Source organism: Psittacula echo, assembly GCF_963264785.1.
Source record: "Psittacula echo genome assembly, chromosome: 23".
NCBI classification, from domain to species: domain Eukaryota; kingdom Metazoa; phylum Chordata; class Aves; order Psittaciformes; family Psittacidae; genus Psittacula; species Psittacula echo.
This window is the reverse complement of record NC_137748.1, coordinates 2,876,795-2,894,866: the sequence shown is the minus strand read 5'-3', so window position 1 is coordinate 2,894,866 and position 18,072 is coordinate 2,876,795. Positions and strand designations below refer to the sequence as shown.

Genomic DNA, 18,072 nt, shown 5'->3' with positions numbered 1-18,072 from the left:
CGTGATGTTTTTACCCAAGCAGCAGATCTTGCCATTAGGGCGCTCCGTAGACTGCCAGATCTGAGTAAAAGGGAGATCTCTTTTGCAACAGCCTGACAAGGGGCACAAGAACCCTATGTGCAATTCTTTGATTGGTTGCAAACAGCCACACAGCAGCAGATTGATTCCCCTGAGGCAGCCGACTTGTTAGGTTTTCAACTTGTTATTGAAAATGCTAATGCCGATTGTAAGCGAGCAATAGCTCCATTACAGAATCAAGTTAAAACTGTGGCTGATCTCATAAAAGCCTGTCAGAATGTTGGGTCGGAGCAGCATAAAGCTGAGCTGTTGGCAGCGGCTCTAACCCAGCAGCTGACTGTTGCTAAGGCAGCAGAGGAATGTTTTCTCTGTGGACAGGAGGGACGTATCAAGAAGGACTGCCCCCATCAGAATGGAAGAGGTAGGAGTTTAAGAGGGGGAGCTCAGGGCAGAGCTCCCACTCAACTCTGTCCTCGGTGCCAAGAGGGATATCACTGGGGCAACCAGCGTCGCTCAAAATTTGACAAATTTGGTAATACTCTGCCGGGCCTGGGAAACAGCCGGAGGGGCACAAGGTCTGGTGCCCTGAGAGCAACCAACAGGGCCACCTGGCAAAGCCCAAAACCCCCAGCTTGCCTAGCCAGTCTGCGAGATACTACGTCCCAATGGAATGCAATCTGGGACCACCATCATGCCCCGGCAGAAGTGCCAGGTTGGACCTGGCTACAAGCCAGTGTACAGCAGTCATAGATCAGAGTGTACATTTGATACCCACGGGAGCGTTTGGGCCATTGCCTGATGGTCTCTTCGCCTTGCTAATTGGTAGATCCTCCAGTTCCAGAGTGGGGTTGTTTGCTCGCCCAGGGGTGATCGACTCAGATTACACAGGGGAAATTAAAATTATGGCATGGACACCTACACCCCCCCGTACAGTGCCTGCTGGGGAAAGTATTGCACAATTAATCTTACTTCCTCACAGTTCATCCAACACCGGCACCCCATTCCCCCGGTACAGCCAAGTCCTAGTGTGACCCCCATTCTCCCAGTATGACCCATCACGGCCCCAGTATGACCCCCTTTCCCCAGTATAGCCCAGCCCAGTACAAGTATCACCCCTGTTCCCTCAGTCAGTCCCAGTCCCCTTATACCCCAGTGCAGGATGGCAGCTCAACTGGGGCAAAGGTGAGTGCTCTGGTGGGTCAAACTGGTCCCTGCATCTGGGGTGGCTCTGGTGGCCAGGGTGGCCATGGTAGCAACACCACCTCCCATGCACAGGCTTCAGCCTGCGCTGAGACGGGATGCTGAGCTTCGAGCTGTGGGCACCAGACCTGGAGCTGCTGCGCTTCATGGAGGACCACGACAGCACCTCCTGCAATGACTTCATGGGGCAGTCCATGCTGCTCATGGCCAGCCTGCGGGAAGGTGGGTGCCTTCCTGCTACCCCCGGGGATGGAGGAGCGCCCCTGCCACCCGCTCAGCCCCTGTCTTTGTATTGATGGGTATCGGCATACCCATCTGCTCTCCAAGGATGGCATGTCCCTGTCCCCTGCCATGCTCCTCTTTCACATTCAGTGTAAGAGCCTGTGAGATCCCAGCTGGACGGATGTTGTGTCCCTGTGTAGGGGACAACCTGCTCCTCCATGGGGTGGGCACCATCCTGTGCTACAGACATCCCACTCCCTGTGTGCGGATAGCCTGGGGGTGTCACTTGTCTGGCCATGGGGACACAGCAGGTAGGGAACCCCCTCCGTGTCTCCTGTGCCACCCCAGGACTCAAAGGGAGTAGGGGAGCCCCTCCATGTCCCTTAATGCCACTCCATCTGCTGTGGAGTGGATAGAGATGCTGTGACAATCAGGACAGGGTGGCCAGGCCATTGAAAGCCCAGAACAGCCCTTTGGAGGAGGGGAGAGTGTGACAGCAAGCCCCAAATGTCACCAAGCCCTGGATGTGCTTGATCTCAGCCCCTCCTTGGTGACAGTGCCATCACCATGAGGTCCCCAAGGGCACCATTCAGTCCCTGAGGGGACCCTGCCACCACATGCCTTACCATGCCTATGACTTGGCTGGGGGCTGTTCTCCAGCACCAGTGACAGTCACAGATTTACAACCCGCTGTTAAGCCAGTCAAATAAAGGTTTTATTTTAACAGAGCCTGTCCCGGTGTCCCTTGTCACCTCCTGGGGCCTTTTGGGCTGGGAGCGGGGAAAACCAGCTGAGGCTACCCCACACACAGCACTGCCCAGGGAGCTGCCCAGCACTCATGGATGCTCATTGGAGCAGCCCCCAAACCTGCTGAGGGGACAAGGGGACACCCCCCACCCACACCCAGCCTCCCCCAGCCCAGGACACTAGGGAGACAGGAGGGGACAGAGGTGACACAGGTCCCGGAGCAGGGGGGATGCAATGGGTTTGCCGCGGGGACATGATGGGCTCCTGGTTCCCCACCAAGGCTCTGCAGGTCCAGGCTGGGTGGGAAAAGGCCCTTGGTGCCCGTGGTGTGGGCAGGATGGGGACACATAGGGACAGGGGATGCATAGATGGGTCTTGGCCTTGGTGTGCATCTTTAGAAACCTTTTGGTGAGAGGGCAGAAGCATCTCAGAGCCCTTCATGGACACAGTTCATGTAATGGCAGCAGGTGGCATGCTGCCTGGGTGCTTGTTTCCCAAGGTATCTTGATGGGATAAAGCTTTTCCATGAAAGAAAACATCTCCTTTACCTCGGAGGTTCCCATAGCACAAGGTAATGAGCCTGGTGGAAGAAGCACTGGAGTGGCTGGAGAGGCTGAAGCCCCAGGACAACGCCGATTGTGTGTTGGCAGGGCAGTCTCTTGCATGTGTAGCCATATTTCCATGCTTCCAAAGAAAAGCAGCTGAGCAGAGAGCCCTGAGGTGTAGCAGCAGTGACGGAGCATCCCCCTGATGCCTGCAGCCCCAGTGTTATGGGGAGTGGTGCAGGGAATGAGCCCCCAGGAGTCTGAGCAGAGTGGGGTGCGCCAGATGAGCTCCAGAGACAGTGAGGAGCTGAGTCCCACCGCGGCTTCTGGTGTTGCTGCTCCTCAGTTCAGCACTTGACCCGTTGAAGAGGGTTCAGGTCTCCGAGGCTGGGGAGGAGAAGGGACAAGGCATCGCTTGCACAAATAGCCCTTAGAAAGAAACTTGGAGACTCTCCCACGCTCGCGTGGAGGGATGGTGCCATCCTCCCTCTCCAGGCACCCATGGGGAGGACCGAGTTTAACAAAGGATGAAGCAACCCTGGGGAAACCAGCCAAGCAGGGGACAGAGCTCAAAGCCCCCTCCAGGCAGGCAGGAGGGCTCGGGAGCCCAGCCACTGCATCCCGGTGCTCTAGCACTCTAGCGCCAAGCCGCTCAGCGCAGCAAGTGTCTACCTTGGTGGAGAAAAGTTACGGTGCAGCGCCCTGGAGGTGGCCTTCAGCAGATGAATGCAACTCATGGCAGTTGGGAACAGGAAAGATTTAAAATATCTATAATATATACTTTTATTATTCACCCGTTAACTCCATTATATGCCAATCATGAGCTAGTTTCAGCAGTTACATTCCCTTGATCATGTCTTTACAAGGATGCAATTAAATCAACACAAAGGAGATGGCTGGTGCCAGCAGGACAGTGATTCCAGGCAGTAAGTGACGGGGTCAGTTCCACCGCTCCCGGTGCGGGTCCGTCTCCAGCAGAAAGGATGAGGTCGCTGGGCCTGGCTCCTTGGCAGCGCTGCACTCTCCTGGCCAGGGCTCACTACTGCAACACCAGTCCGACCTGGGGAGCCAGCGGAGATGGGAGGTCAGGATGTGCCCCAGCACCAGTGTCCTCTGCCCCACATTAACACAGCTCACAGGCCCTGGCTGGGAGGGCTCAGTGTTGCCCATATGGGTTTCTCCAAGTTTGGAATATTATGCTGAGCTGCACTCCCAGAACAGCAGGTCGAAGGAGGGGATTCTCCCTCTCTGCTGCACTCTGGGGAGATCCCCCCCCCCCAGTCCTGATCCAGCTCTGGGGCAACAACACAAGAAGGACGTGAAGCTGTTGGAGCAAGTCCAGAGGAGGCCACAGATGCTGCAAGGGCTGGAGCAGCTCTGCTCTGGAGAAGAGAAGGCTCCTTAAGGGGAGACCTTAGAGCAACGCCCAGTGCCTAAAGGGGCTTCAAGAGAGGGGCTCTGGACAAGGGAGGAATGGCTTTAACCTGCCAGAGTGGAGACTGAGATGAGCTCTGAGGCAGAAGCTCTTCCCTGTGAGGGTGCTGAGGCGCTGGCACAGGGTGCCCAGAGAAGCTGTGGCTGCCCCATCCCTGGCAGCGTTCAAGGCCAGGTTGGACACAGGGGCTTGGAGCAAGCTGCTCTAGAGGAAGGTGTCCCTGCCAGTGGCAGGGGTTGGGACTGGATGCGCTTTAAGGTCCCTTCCAACTCAAACTAGTCTGGGATTGTAGGATTTGAGAGCAGCAAAAGCCCTGGACTCGTGGCCAAATGGGCACTCATACCCTGCCCAACTCCAGCGGGGGAGGTGACCAATATTTGGGGTGTGACATTCCCCAGCAGACTGCAAGGCAGCCTTGCTTTACCAGCCAAGGCTGTTTCTAAGCTAATAGCCACAGATTTGGGAGAAGCTGCTTCCCAAGAGCCTGGTATCAGGCCAGGTTGCTCTACAGGCAGCCATCACTGCTGGGTGCTCTCCGGCTGCTGCATGACAGGACATACTGGTGACTGGTCTCAAGCTCTGACCCACTGGAGCCACAGGCAGCCCTTTTGCACATGCTGTAAGTAGAGCTCCCCATCGGCACAGGGTCCTGCTAACACTGACTCAACAGCTATCACACTCGTCTGTTCTCTCTAGAGCAGGGAGTTGAGGGGATGAGCCCTTCCCGTGCACTGGCTGGGCTGGAGGACTCCACCACCCCAAGGCACTGACCTTCTCTGGTGCCATGCTGGGACACTTCCAATTGTACAGGTAATACTGCAGGTTCCCGTCCCCAATCCCAAACTTCAGCTTCTCCAGGAAGGTTTTGTTTTCCATGAGATCCAGTGCATTGAAGACGTCGAATCCTTTCTGCAAGAAAAGATTAACAAAGGCAAGACACAAAGCCATCAGCTCCTCCTGCTTACACAGATGAATTCCTCCCATTCATGAGCTGCCTGACCACTCTCCTGTCCAGCTTTGTACCCCCAGAAGAAGGGACTGAGGCCACCAAGAAATAATATAGCATTCCCCCTTAATTCAAGTGCTGCGGACGTACAGCAATATCATCTGCTGTAAGAAATGAGTAGATACCCTGAGCTCAGCTCACCACTAGCTGGAAGGTTCAGGCTATCCCAGCATCCTTCTCCTGGGTGGCAGATCCTTCGGAATTTGGGTTTGTACAGCCCTGAGTATAAGCCCTGCCCCATGGCCAGCCCAAGAGCAGCCAGATGAGCCATCACTCACCGACTTGGCAAGGATAAGAGCATCACTCATGAGGTCGATGAGAGGTGTCTTTGTGTGAACATTGTAGAAGGAGTAAGCAGCTTTCAGGCTCTTGTGGGTCGGGTGGTTCATGATGGTGGAGGGCAGTGTGTAGAAGCTTAGGAAGTCTGTCACCTCCCCTGGGGTGCTCTGGAAACCAGAAGTGACACCACAACACATCAGAGCCAGGATAAAGCCTGGCCTGAGCGTCAGAGAGGCTTTGTCAGTCCAAGTGACATGTGGGCTCCCTGTGAGGAGACTTTGGGCAGCCCAGGATGGAGGTACCATTCTCCAGCAGCTCAAACCTCCCAGCCTGGAAGAACATCTCTGACTGGGGCAGCCTCTTCCAGAGGAGGCAGAAACCGAAGAAAACACCCTCAATCTTGCTCCTGCCCCCTCACCTCCACCACAAAGGTGTCGATGATGTTCTCCTGAGGTAAGAACCAGTGTTCCACCTCCTCTTGGCTCATGACGGGTGTCAGGTGGAACTGCTTCAGGTACTCAGTCAAGAGCTTGTGCACTGCAGCGATATCTTTGTGCTCCATTGGCCGCAATCCAGAAGTCTTGGGAGTCTACAGAAAGCAGGAGAAACCCTTTGAGTTGCTTGCACTGTGACTTTTATCACCCAAGGGCTCTCTGACAAGCAGCACAGAGATGCTATCTGCTTAGATCAGCCCATTTTCAGTCCCAAAACCCAGCATTCCTGTCCCCCAGCCTTGCTTGCCTGGCAGGATGGATGTGATCAGCCGTGACACCAGCACAGAGACCACAGAGAAGCACAGCAGGTCCCCAAGCCCCACATGCCAGGTCAAGTCCCACTGGAAGTGGCCTCCTACCCACTAACAACTCAAGATCTCTGCTTCCCTCTAGGTTTCTGGTCCCGCTTGCAGCAGGGATGGCTGGGAGATGTGCCCCAGGCACTGCAAGGAACCACCTGAGGTTATTTCCAGTTGGACTCAATTTCTACTGTAGGGTTCGGGTTTCTCAGCAAAGCCCAGCTCAAGCAGCACAGACTGCTTCAGGGTTTGGGTTTCTGTGCAAAACCCAGTAGCTACAACCCAGCAGCTGGTGCCTCTGCTGCGGCAGGGGGCAGGAGACAGGAGCCATGCGATGCCCAGCACTGAAGCAGCACCCTCCAACTGCCAACAAGCAGCTTTGATCAACAAAATGAAGGCAACAAGGTCAGGGAAGGTGGTGGCAATTTTAATGCTTTGTTTGGTTTTTCTCTCATATCCAGCTGGGAACTTCCCAGTCAGGACAACTGCAGTGACAGAACTGATCAGTTTGACTGAAGAATGAGGGACTAACCCAGTGCACGGTCACTCCGAGGCTATGTTTGGACAGATGAAGGCTGTCATATCTGCATTCTTGTTTTACCAGGAGGACAGGATATGACTCACCATCAAACAAAAGCTCACAGGGTCCTCTAGCTGCAAAAATTTTCCCTTAAAATGCAGGTACCCAGGCAAAAAATACATTAAGATTAAATAAAGAGCAATGGCTTGACAGAATCATTTACTACAGGAACAAAACCCCAGTTCTTCAGGCAGAGGACCTGACCTTAGTTGAGGTGTTTGTCTCTCCAACTCCCAGCCTCACCCCTTGCTCAGCAAGGAGCAGCTCATGAGCTCACAGCCCTGCCTGGCACCCACCTCAGGCAACCGGTAAAGCTTCATGGTACGTTGCATAGTCATGTTCCTGCTCAGGTGGGAAAATTTGACCTCGATGAGTTTCCGAGGATTCAGGGACCGGTGCCAATACCTGCAGAAACACACTCACGGTGGGAGACTTGTTCCCGGGCAGCAGGATGGCCACAAGGTTCTCAAAGATGCCATGCGAGGGCGAGAACATCACAGCACTGGTGAAGAAGCCAGCAGCTCCCATAGAGAAAAACAAGGGCAGACTGAAGCACTTGTGCTGCAGAAAGTCTCCTGTCCTGTGATATGTGAGCAGCTTAAGCAAAGCTACTGGACTTAATCCTGGAAGGATGTTGTGGCGAGGAGGAACCTGGGCTGGAATCAATCTCTCCTGTCCTGGGGAATCCCACACATGCTACAGAAGATATCTTGGTAAGGGAAGGTCTGCAGGCAGGAATCTCTTTGGAGAATCCTAGCTACTCACCTGCAAGTCCCCACAGGCTTCGGCAGCACCACTCCTGCAGTGTAAACAGCCTGGAAGATTCCCTCCAGATGCACTCGCCGCGTGATCTCCCGGATCAGAACTGGAGCCACCCTCTTTGAACGTAGCTTTTTGTGCACACACAGGAAATTTATTTCTACCATCTTCTTTTCTCTTGGGAAAGAAACAATGCAGAGCATGAGACCCCACTGTCCTGAGCCAGGAGGGTCAATACAACACTCTGGGCAATATACCTCCAGCCCCTTCAAGAAAAAGAGCAGTCAAAGCCTTGGGGAAGGCCAAGGAGCAAGGGCTGGGTTTGGAGAACTCCCCCTTAAGTTGTTACCCAAGGTTTTCCCGAGTTAAATGGCCTCCATCCAGCCATGGAGGAATTCTGGAAACCAGAGCTCTAAGCTGACCTCACTTGTTGAGGAAAACAGTCTTCATGGTGGCTAACTACAAGATGTCCTTGCACAGAACTTCACTGCCCATCTTACATATCCCCCACCTTCTCCTCCAAGAAGCAAAGCATCCCCATGGTTGGGCAGCATAGGTCTGGCTCTGCTGGTTGGGGAGGACAATGTAGCCAGACCTCCTCAGTGCTCCCAGGAAGCCCCATGTACCATCAAGGGGCAGAATGAGAAATGCAGCCAAGCAGCACTCACGTGTCATAGATGTGGATGGTGGCTGGAATTGCACTGATAAATCCAACCAGCTTCTTGCTGGAGACAACTCTGACTCCACAGTGCCACTGGGGCAACCAGCCTGGAGGACGCAGTGCCCTGGAGAAGTGACATGCTTCAGAAGCCACATCCCAAAGGTTCCCAGAGTACCTGCTCCTGCCTCCCCATTGTGCCCTGGGACAACCTGTCCAGGCTTCCCAAGACAGCTGTGGGTTTGCAGGCAGGATGAGAGGGTGACAGTGACGTGACAAGCAGGACCGCTGGGATCCAGAGCAATTCCTTTACTCCATGGCCAAAGCCAGTTCTCACTAGTGACACAGGAGGAAATCCATGTTCCTCAATCGACCTACACCCTGAGGAAACAGCAGCTCTGGTGCAACACGTCTCCAAGTGTTATTCCTAGCAACACTACTTGGCAGCCACCTTCATCCTACAGCTCCAGGGCATTGAGAAGTTCGTCAGCTACTGGTGCTTTTACAAACACTCAGGGATCAACCCAAAGAGTTAAAAAGAGTTCCTAGTTTAGGCTCTTATCTCTCAAGGAAGCCAGAGGCAGGCAGGGCTGGGTGAGAGCTCTCAGAGTGTACATGGGATACAGCACACAGTGACAGATGGGAAGGGAGGTTTCATCAAGTGAGATGGGAAAAGCAACAGCAGCTCCAGTGCTGCCACTGGGATCAAGCTCGGCAGCATCCAAACGCCTGTGCTCCATGGTCATGGTGCCACTCACCACAGCAGGAATTCGGGAGAGTAATCGAACCGGAACATGTTGTCATCGTCCTCCACGTAGTTCTCGTTCAGCAGCGTGTACAGCTCTTTCAGCTGAAGCAGCAGAGACCAAGCAGGTTAAGAAATTTGTTCAGCCACCACATGCCCCAGCTGCCCTGAGATGGGACCCTGAGCACCTTTTGTGTGGCCACAGCAATGGGTAACATATGCAGATGTGTCCCTGTTTCTGGCATGTCCCCCTGCTCTGGCCTGCTGGCTCCAGGCTCCTGAACCTGCCATTGGAGAGCAGGGTAAGCAGCAGGACACATAGGATGACACAGGTCATCTCCCAGGGAGGTGGGTCACACTCTGGAGGGTTTTCCTAAGTGAAAACTCCTGGCTTCAGGTATCCTTACATCACCGTGAAGAAATCAGGCTAACCAGGCCAACATGGGATGGGGAAGAGGTAATTGCACAGTGGGAGAAGTCAGACCCAGCTAACTCCAAGGAGATGGCATGACCACTGAGTTGGGGAGTTGCCTGGTGTGGTGAAGGACACGTTCCTGTCCCCAGAACCATCTTTGGCAGTCCAAGCACAGAACTGCCAACTGGGCAATGGAGATGGCCTCCCAACACATATGCCAAGCTGCCTGTACTCACCACGCCTCTATCTCCAAGGTCCAGGGCATCCCAGGTGAAGCCCTGAGGCAAAGTGTATGGCTCCTGACGGATATTGTCTTTGTCTGGCTCAACGGGACCATGGGTGTTCACCACTTCTCCTGTGAGAGCAAGGAGCTATGAAGACACCTTCTACTTTTGAAGCCAAGTCTCCACAACACTTCAATCTGGCAATCAATGTGCCTCCTGTCTCCTACCCCAGGTTCCTGCTGAGGGGAGCCATGAATTGCTATTTTACCCATTCGGTTTGGGATGTGTGACATATCTGTTGTGACACAGGGGAAGAGAATCAAAACTCCTTCCAGGGCAACACTGCAGCTGACTAGGCAGTAGAGAGGAGATGACCGAGCTGATCAGAGCTTCAGGGCCACAGCTATGTCTTCCAGGTCCACATGTGATGTCTTATCCTTCCCCATCCCCACAATCCCAGCCTCGGCCAGCACTTTCCCATAAGCTGCTCCATGAGATGGTGGCTCTCTCCCTGCCAGCTCTGGCCCTTGCCATTTAGCAAGTGTCAGGGTTTCCTTCCCACTGCCCTTAAAGAAGAGCTGCAGTGAACAGAATTACTTTTGTTGGAAAAAACACTGACTCCTAAAGCTCCTGATTCAGCCAAGAGATACTGGTTCAAGCACTGGCTTTCCTGGGGATGTCAACACAGTGGTATCATTTCAGTGCTGCAAGGGAAGCAAGCTGTGCGAATTAGGAATTCCCATAAAAAGGGATTGGAAAGGTTTGCAGTTAACGGGGAGGTGAAGAAAGCCCAGAGCAAAAACTGCCCCCATCACACCCCTCCAGAAACGCTCACTCCTGGCTGTCCTCTCTGTTTTGAGCAGGCGCTGAACTGCTCTGGAATCCAGTCCCCAAAATTCCACGGCACTTTTGTTACCCAGCCTTCACTAGCCTGATGTACACAATACTGTGTGCCAGAGCATGCTCCTGAGTCAGAGCACAGCACAGCAAGTTGGTGTATGGAGGAATGTGCTGGTTTGTGCTTCTCTTTCCCCTGAAGACATCTTCCACCTTTCACTCCTTTCCAGAGTTTACCCAGGCAGAAATGATGTTTGCCATGTCCAGGATCCTCTGGGGAGAAGGACTAATGCAAGATCTGGTTTTGCTGTCTCACCCAACCCCATGCCATCTCACTATGACTTTCCAAGCACAAAGATAAGACCATTGCTCTCAGCAAACAGTCTCTGAGACAAAAGAAAGCCTCAGCCTGGCGCTGAGAACACGCAAAGGGAATCAAACACAGTTTGTGTTTGCAGCAAGAGGGACTTGAAGCCCCATAAAAGAAATTACTGAGGATCAGCCAATTTGAAGCGATGACAAGCTATGGGTAAAACTAGAAACTATGGGCTTGGGCTCATTTACTAGTTCTCCTGAGCTCTACATGGATTTGGCTGGGGGAGACTAAGCAAAGCAACCCCAGGCACCCAGGGGCACTGCAGACTTCATCCAACTAGGCTTGGAAAAAGCACCTTCCAGCCATGCAGATCAGCAGCAGGGCTCCCCTCTGCCTTTCAGATGTGGTCAGCTGCCAACTGCTGCCAACACCCTGAGCAATGCCTGGTACTGACAATACATCACTTCTGATGGAGCTGATAGTGTCAAGAGCAAACTGGAGAAAGGGCTGGAGCAAAGACTAGAGCTGGGAAGAATAGCCGAGCTGTTTGCAGGGGGAAGAGGTGAGGAAGAGAAGGGATTTCTCATCTTTAGTGTGCATGGCAGCTTGGGCATGCACATGCTCTCAAGGTTTGTGTCTCCCTTCTCCTGGCTCAGCCCAGCACCTACCCATGCCAGAGGCTGATGTGAGCTCAGAAAACCAAAAATGTGGCAGCTCAGCATATGGACCTGCTTCCCTGAGCAACTGGCCCTGTCTCACACTGAGCTACCTTCCCCACCAAGGACCCCTTGCTGGAAGCTTCAACCCTCAGAAAAGGCACAGCTTCAAAGTCCTTAGGACTTGGCAAGAAGAAGGCTGACAATGCTGCACTTGAAACTTGGGCACAGAGGGCTCTGGTGACCCAATTCAAGGGCTAAAGACAAATGAAGGGATGCCCAAACACAAGAGGCATCAAATCAGGTGTCTGAAATGGCTCCTCATACCTCTCGACCACCCCAGCCACCTCCCCAGCTTTCCAGTGGCAGAGCTGAGAGTCCATGATTCTGAATGGGAGACAAGCATCACTGATGCCTTCGCAGCCCAGATAGGACAGCAATGAGAGGCCACCCAAGGACTCACCTGCTGTCCAGAGACCAGCTACTTCAGGCTTCTTTGAGCAGCCTGGGGACCACAAGGCCTCTCTCAAGGAGCACAAACCAGCAAGGGGCTGTACATACCTAGCTTCGGCACTGGCTGCGTGTCCCAGAACTGGTAGCTCCTTTTGCTGGCTTCCTCCATGGTTTTGGCAGGGCCTTGACCTACAGAGAAGAGCTCTATGGCTTTTTGAATCTCCTGGATCCTCTCAGCAGGTAAAGAGTTCACCTGAGGGCAGAAAGGCAAAATGAGTAAGCTGAGCCACCAGGTCTGTATTTCAGCTCTTCCTTTGCAGATTGCGGAGCTGACTCTGCCCTGGGACACTGACAGGAAGGGGAGAGCAGGTAAGAGACTCCCTTCCCATCCTAGATCCTCCTGTAACCCTCAACAAGATGGATGAACCCTGTCACCAGCCACCTGCTACACACCTAGACCTGGTTTCTAGGCACTCCTGGGTCAAGGGAGGTGGATGAACTGCCTTAAAATGCTTTAAGCTACAGTTAAGAGGGTGCTGTAAACCCCAAGCGCAAAGCTCCTTGCTCCACCCTGAGACTCCCTGGCTCATGCAGGGTCTGAGACTCTGCATGAGCCAGACACTCCCTGGCTCAATCTACACCCAGCACCTGAGCCTCCTGAGGTGGCTTTGCCCTCATTGCTTCAGCCTCCTCCACCTAAGCTGGATCCATATCTGCAAATGGCAGCTTCCATAGAGTCGTCCCTGGGCCCTGTAGACTAGGACAAGGTGGAGAGGCTGAATCAGGAAGATTTTCCTTCTCCTCAGACAGACCTTGGCAGGGTGGGCAGCTCCAAACCCCAATTCTTCCCTGATTCCTGGCGAATTTAGTTTGAAAATGCAAAGCCCCAAATTAATGCTCTGCACAGCCAGGAGGACAAAATATCAGCACTATCTGGATGGGAACTGGGCACTGGATAGAAAAGAGCTTCTGTTGATGTGCAGATCTGTGTGTCCCCTGTCAGAGGATAAGAGGGGATGAGAGGACCAACAGGATGCCACCCTGGCAGGGACAAACCCTACATGTCCCAACCTCCTTTCTGAAGCACTGGCTGCTAGACAGGACCAGGCAAAGCCAAGAGGGGTGAGACAGCCCCTGCTCTGACCTGGCTGCTGTTCTTATGAAAATGAGGCAGAAAATCAACAGCATCAGATGTCATCCAAGAAGGAGGAGAACACGTCTGCCATGGTGGATGTGGGCAGCAGGGGCAGTGGCAGCTCCCTGCCTGTGACAAGCCAGTGTGACCCTTTCATCATTGCTCACTAGAGTGGACTGGGATATTTAGCCAAAAACCACATTTACCCTGGAGGGCTCCACAAACACCTCCTGCACCAATGGGAATTCACACACACAGAGCCAGGCTGGGCAATCACTTGGAAACTTCAGTTCTTTGAGCAGCCAAGTGCCTAAAACCAGGATCAGGAGACTCTTTCCTTGTCCTAAGCTACACTGGGGAGGTTCAGGATGGGGCTGGATGCTGTGTGGGGCTGCAACTCTGGGAAGGGGGTCAGTCACCTTCACTGGCTGGTCCTGAGCCTGGTTGGGCTGATCTCCTCCTTTCTCTTTCTTCCTTCTGGGTTTTTTTTTCTTCTTTTTGACTCCACTGTCATTTGCTGGACTCAAGCCTCTAAGGAACAAAGAAACATCATTAGAGCCCTGAGATTTCTTTTGGAGAACATTAATAAGGTTTCTGTTGCTCTTTAAAGAAAACACAAGCTCCCTGCTCTCAGTCCAAGTTTCCAAGAGGGTGAATGCTCAGAGCACAGAGGGTGCAGTGCTGTGCCCTCTTCCCAGCATCTCTCCCAGAGCTCTGTGTTAGCTCCCAAAAGGGGACCAGCACCAACATCTCCCATCCTGCAGGTTTGCTCAGTGGTGGGGAGTGTGCCCCGCACTGCAGGTAACCATGTCTTCCCTGTCACACCACCCCACTTGGCCACATGTGTGTAAATCCACCCCAAGGGATGCCCAGCTTAGGCTTTTTCCTCCTCTCTGAGCCCAAGGATGGATGGAGGACAGCAAACACTGGTCCAGCCCTGGGGATACTGCACCACAGCAGTTCACGCACTACAGAGGGGCTGGTGGCCAAGGACACCACGCGTGCTCCTGCTGTACTCTCAGCTCTGAGGGCTTTATTTGTGCAAGGTGAGGGAGGAAAGCACAAGGGAGGACAACTCTGGCTGTGGTTGACTTTTCATGGCTCCCACAGCTGCCAAAGCCAGGCAGGAAGTTCTGGGTGGGCATGGAGGGATTTCAAAAGCAGGGACAGGGTGTTATTGCCCCCAGCATACACACTGCAGTGATCAAAAAGCATCTTCTGTTCCACAAAGCAAACTGCCATGCTCAGGCTCACAGACTGGCTCACACCTCAGCAAACTGGACCAAAAATGCTGGTTCTGCCCCAGAACCCCAACTGGAAACAATTCCCAGATGCAAACAAGGGCTTGTGTTGTCTGTAATTCCTCCACTGCACGGCCTTGCCTCCCCACCTGGAAGGTGTCAGATGAGAACCAGGAGCTCCCTGTGCCCTGTTTAGGTGCTGGAAAATCCTTGTGTCAAACCTGGGGCTAATCGGGTCCGGTGCTTAAGCTGTAATCTCCTCAGGGGCCAGGCTGAGGAGGGAGGCTTTGCAGATGGCAGAACACAGGTCCCAAAGCAGAGTGTGCCATTACTGTGCTCCTTACACCACCTAAAACTAAATCCTGCACAGTAGAGCATGGCAGATGTCCCAGAAACATCCCCTCTCAGTGCAAGTGCCAGCAGGGATTGCCAAATCTGACAGGTGCCCCTCTGACAAAAGCCCCTTTTCCCCCCATGCTCCATCCAGCAACAACCCAGTTCATGCCACAGAACCCTCCCTGAACTCTTCCCACCTTCCCTAGGTGGTTTTGCCAACAACAGCCATGTTTCACAGGGCTGGGACACTTGAATCCTTGGACTCATCACTGCCTGTGGGCTGACAAACCCCTTGGGCTGGCACCAGCTTGGGGAAGTACAGCCCATGCTGGTCTCTGCTCTTCCAATGCCTTTATCTACAACAGAAATAAACCCTCCACAGACCTGGAGACATGACAGGAGCCTTCTCTGCACAAAGGGTGACAAAAGTTGGCTTTGTCTGTACTTTTTGGGGGAGGAAATCAACTTGGACACTGCAGCAGAGAGCAGTATAGCAACTTCCCTGTGTTGACACAGAACGGCGGCAGGGGAAGCTCAATTCCTCTTTCCTGGCCTTAAAAGGAAAGGAAGTGTTGCTTTCACTAAGTAATAATTTTATGTTTTAAATTTCAGAGCCAAGATCCAGCAAGTGTTTCTCATATCCCAGAAAGCCAACTGTATCCTGGGCTGCATCAAGAGGAGCGTGACCAGCAGGGCGAAGGAGGTGATCCTGCCCCTCTACTCTGCTCTCGTGAGACCTCACTTGGAGCATTGTGTGCAGTTCTGGTGTCCTCAACATAAAAAGGACATGGAATTGTTGGAACAAGTCCAGAGGAGGCCACGAGGATGATCAGGGGCTGGAGCACCTCCCGTATGAAGATAGGCTGAGAAAGTTGGGGCTGTTCAGCCTGGAGAAGAGAAGGCTGCGTGGAAACCTCATAGCAGCCTTCCAGTATCTGAAGGGGGCCTAAAAGGATGCTGGGGATGGACTCTTCATCAGGGACTGCAGTGACAGGACAAGGGGTAATGGGTTCAAACTGAAACAGGGGAAGTTTAGATTGGATCTAAGGAAGAAATTCTTTACTGTGAGGGTGGTGAGGCACTGGAATGGGTTGCCAGGGAGGTTGTGAATGCTCCATCCTTGGCGGTGTTCAAGGCCAGGTTGGATGAGGCCTTGGGTGCCATGGTTTAGCGTGAGGTGTCCCTGCCCATGGCAGGGGGGTTGGAACTGGGTGATCTTAAGGTCCTTTCCAACCCTAACTATTCTATAATTCTATTCTATGATTCTATAACTCTCACCATGAGCTGGGCATAGGCAGGACTCAGAATGTTGCTCTGCAACCCCCCGGCAGCTCAAGACACTTCCCCTGCCCTGTTTTGGGGGACAGTGACAGGAAACACTCCCCCACTCCAGCGTAACATGACATATGTTCAACAGAAACAACATGCATTGAGAAAGAAAACCACCACCTTTCCTATTGCTCAGCCTTTTCTCTCCTAAGTGGATCCCTCCCCATTAGGTTTTGAGGAAACAGCTTTGCCAGAGCACTTGGAAGGTTCACTGCCTTGTGCTTGTGATCACTGTGCCTGTCAGCCACACTTCCAACATTATTTCCTGAGTGATCCAGACTCTCTCTTTGTTACTAGGGCACTTCCCAGGCTGCCCAGTTAGCTTGTTGCACTTCTATGCTTGCCCTAGTTCAGGGCATTTTAACTCCCCGAGGTTGCAGGAGGTGTGATACCGATCCTACAATATGAACAGGGCCCAAGAACAGACCTTTTCCTGGCAAAGGAAAGGCTGAATCACTGGACTGGGAAATAACAGTGATTAAGTACTGTGTCTCCTCTCTGCTTAGCTCTGCTCACTACAAACCTAGCCATGTCATAGAGGAAGAGAATAAAAATCTCCCCAGGAACAGCTATACCTATTAGCCTGAGACACAGTGCCACACTCGGGAGGCAAACACACCATAACCAGGCATCTGTGCTGTCATCAAGAAATCCTCTGTGATATTTCTTGAGTGAACTTTTATTCACTTTGGTTACTAGGCAGGCGAGATTGCCTTTGGAAAGCTGCCGATGGAAGAAGAAGAGCTCTTAAAGGCGATGGCCTCTCTGCCGCAACACTGGGAAAGCAGCTGCTGGGGCACAAGGCGAGCAGGAAGAAGAGCATGGTGAGGCTCAGGGGCATGAAGCGCAAGGTGCAAAACCTCTGGAAACACACGATATGGCATAAGCCACACATCGATGTGCCCTGCTGCATGCAAAGTCAGCAGGAACGGGGAGAAAACCAACAGGCATGGGGAGGCAGCTCTGTGTCTTATCAAATAAAGCAGCAAGTAAAGGGGTGCCTATTGGGGATTTCAGGTCTCTCCTACCTAGATAAAGCCCTTCCTTGCCATGTCCACTCACACCCAGCCTAGCTGCTGCTAACTCACCATTTCATATCCCGCTCCTCAAACCACAAGACAACATTAGCTGAGCTTTGCAAAACCCTGAGCTGTTTTCAGGATGAGGCCAGAACGGGTGCGCAGGAGCCTGGGCTTCTTCCGAGGCAGCCTCAGGCTCCGGGAAGCGGGATACCACACCCTGTGTGCCACTGTGGTGCTGGAAGTGCCAGGAGGGGAACAGGGCTTGTGCTAGGGACCAGGGGGCATGTGAGACACACCCTAACACAAGGACAAGAAGAGCTGCGGATTAAGCTCATTCCTGCCAAAGGAAGAGGCACTCGCGGCCCAGTCCCGGCTGCCGCCGGACACAGCGCTGCCCGTTCCCCGTCCACGCCACGGCCGGGCCCGACCCCGCTCAGCTCCAGACACCCTCCCACAACTGGTGTGAATGAGAGCCAGCTGACCCACCCCCCCCGGCAGACTGACGGGCAGCTAAACCAATCGTAGAGCGGGACGCTGCCTCGCAGCCAATCAGCACGGCCGCAGGGCGGGGCGCCGCTCACTTCCCTGCCACCGCCCTCCTCAATGGGCCCGGGCGCCGCCGCGGCGGGCCTCCCCGGGCGCCGCTCACCCCCGGTTGGAGCTGTGCTCCGCCTCATTCTCGCAGTCGCTGCAGTACTCGTGGTCGTTCTCCTCCGCCGGCGGCCGCGGACACCTCGCCGGTGGCCGCCTCGCTGCTGTCTCACTGTCGTCCGCCATCTTGCAACGGAGCCTCGGCGCCTGCAGCACCCCCACAACAAAGCGCGCCGCAATTGGGTGATGGACCGTGGGTCATGCCGGGATCGGTAGTCTGTACCGGCGTGCGGAGACCAGGCTGCACCGGTGCCGGGACTATAGCTCCCGTCGGCCTTTGGGGGCGTCCGGGGTGGGGCTCGGTGGCGGAGGGGAGGGTTCACACACACTGGCGCAGCCGTGCGGGGCCATCCGGCGTGGTAGAGATCCGCGGCCCAGCTCTTCCGTCTCCTGCCCTACGCCGAGGCCGTAGGGTCCTCGCCCTCAGTCGCTTCCTGCCCAAGGGGGCGGGCCGAATCCAATGAGGGAGG

The 18,072-nt window shown here is 53.9% G+C and overlaps 1 protein-coding gene across 1 annotated transcript; it reads right to left on the bottom strand.

The window, feature by feature from the left end:
* Positions 1–2,389: 2,389 nt before the first annotated feature.
* Positions 2,390–18,015, bottom strand: NMT1 (N-myristoyltransferase 1). Its single transcript, XM_080633540.1, has 12 exons — positions 17,601–18,015; positions 13,443–13,554; positions 11,997–12,141; positions 9,639–9,757; positions 9,001–9,092; positions 8,253–8,369; positions 7,591–7,761; positions 7,122–7,230; positions 5,871–6,041; positions 5,452–5,619; positions 4,939–5,076; positions 2,390–3,792 (listed from the first exon to the last, which is right to left on the bottom strand). Exons 1-12 carry the CDS (start codon positions 17,726–17,728, stop codon positions 3,772–3,774), a joined length of 1,491 nt encoding a protein of 496 aa, XP_080489666.1. The 5' UTR covers positions 17,729–18,015; the 3' UTR covers positions 2,390–3,771.
* Positions 18,016–18,072: the final 57 nt, after the last annotated feature.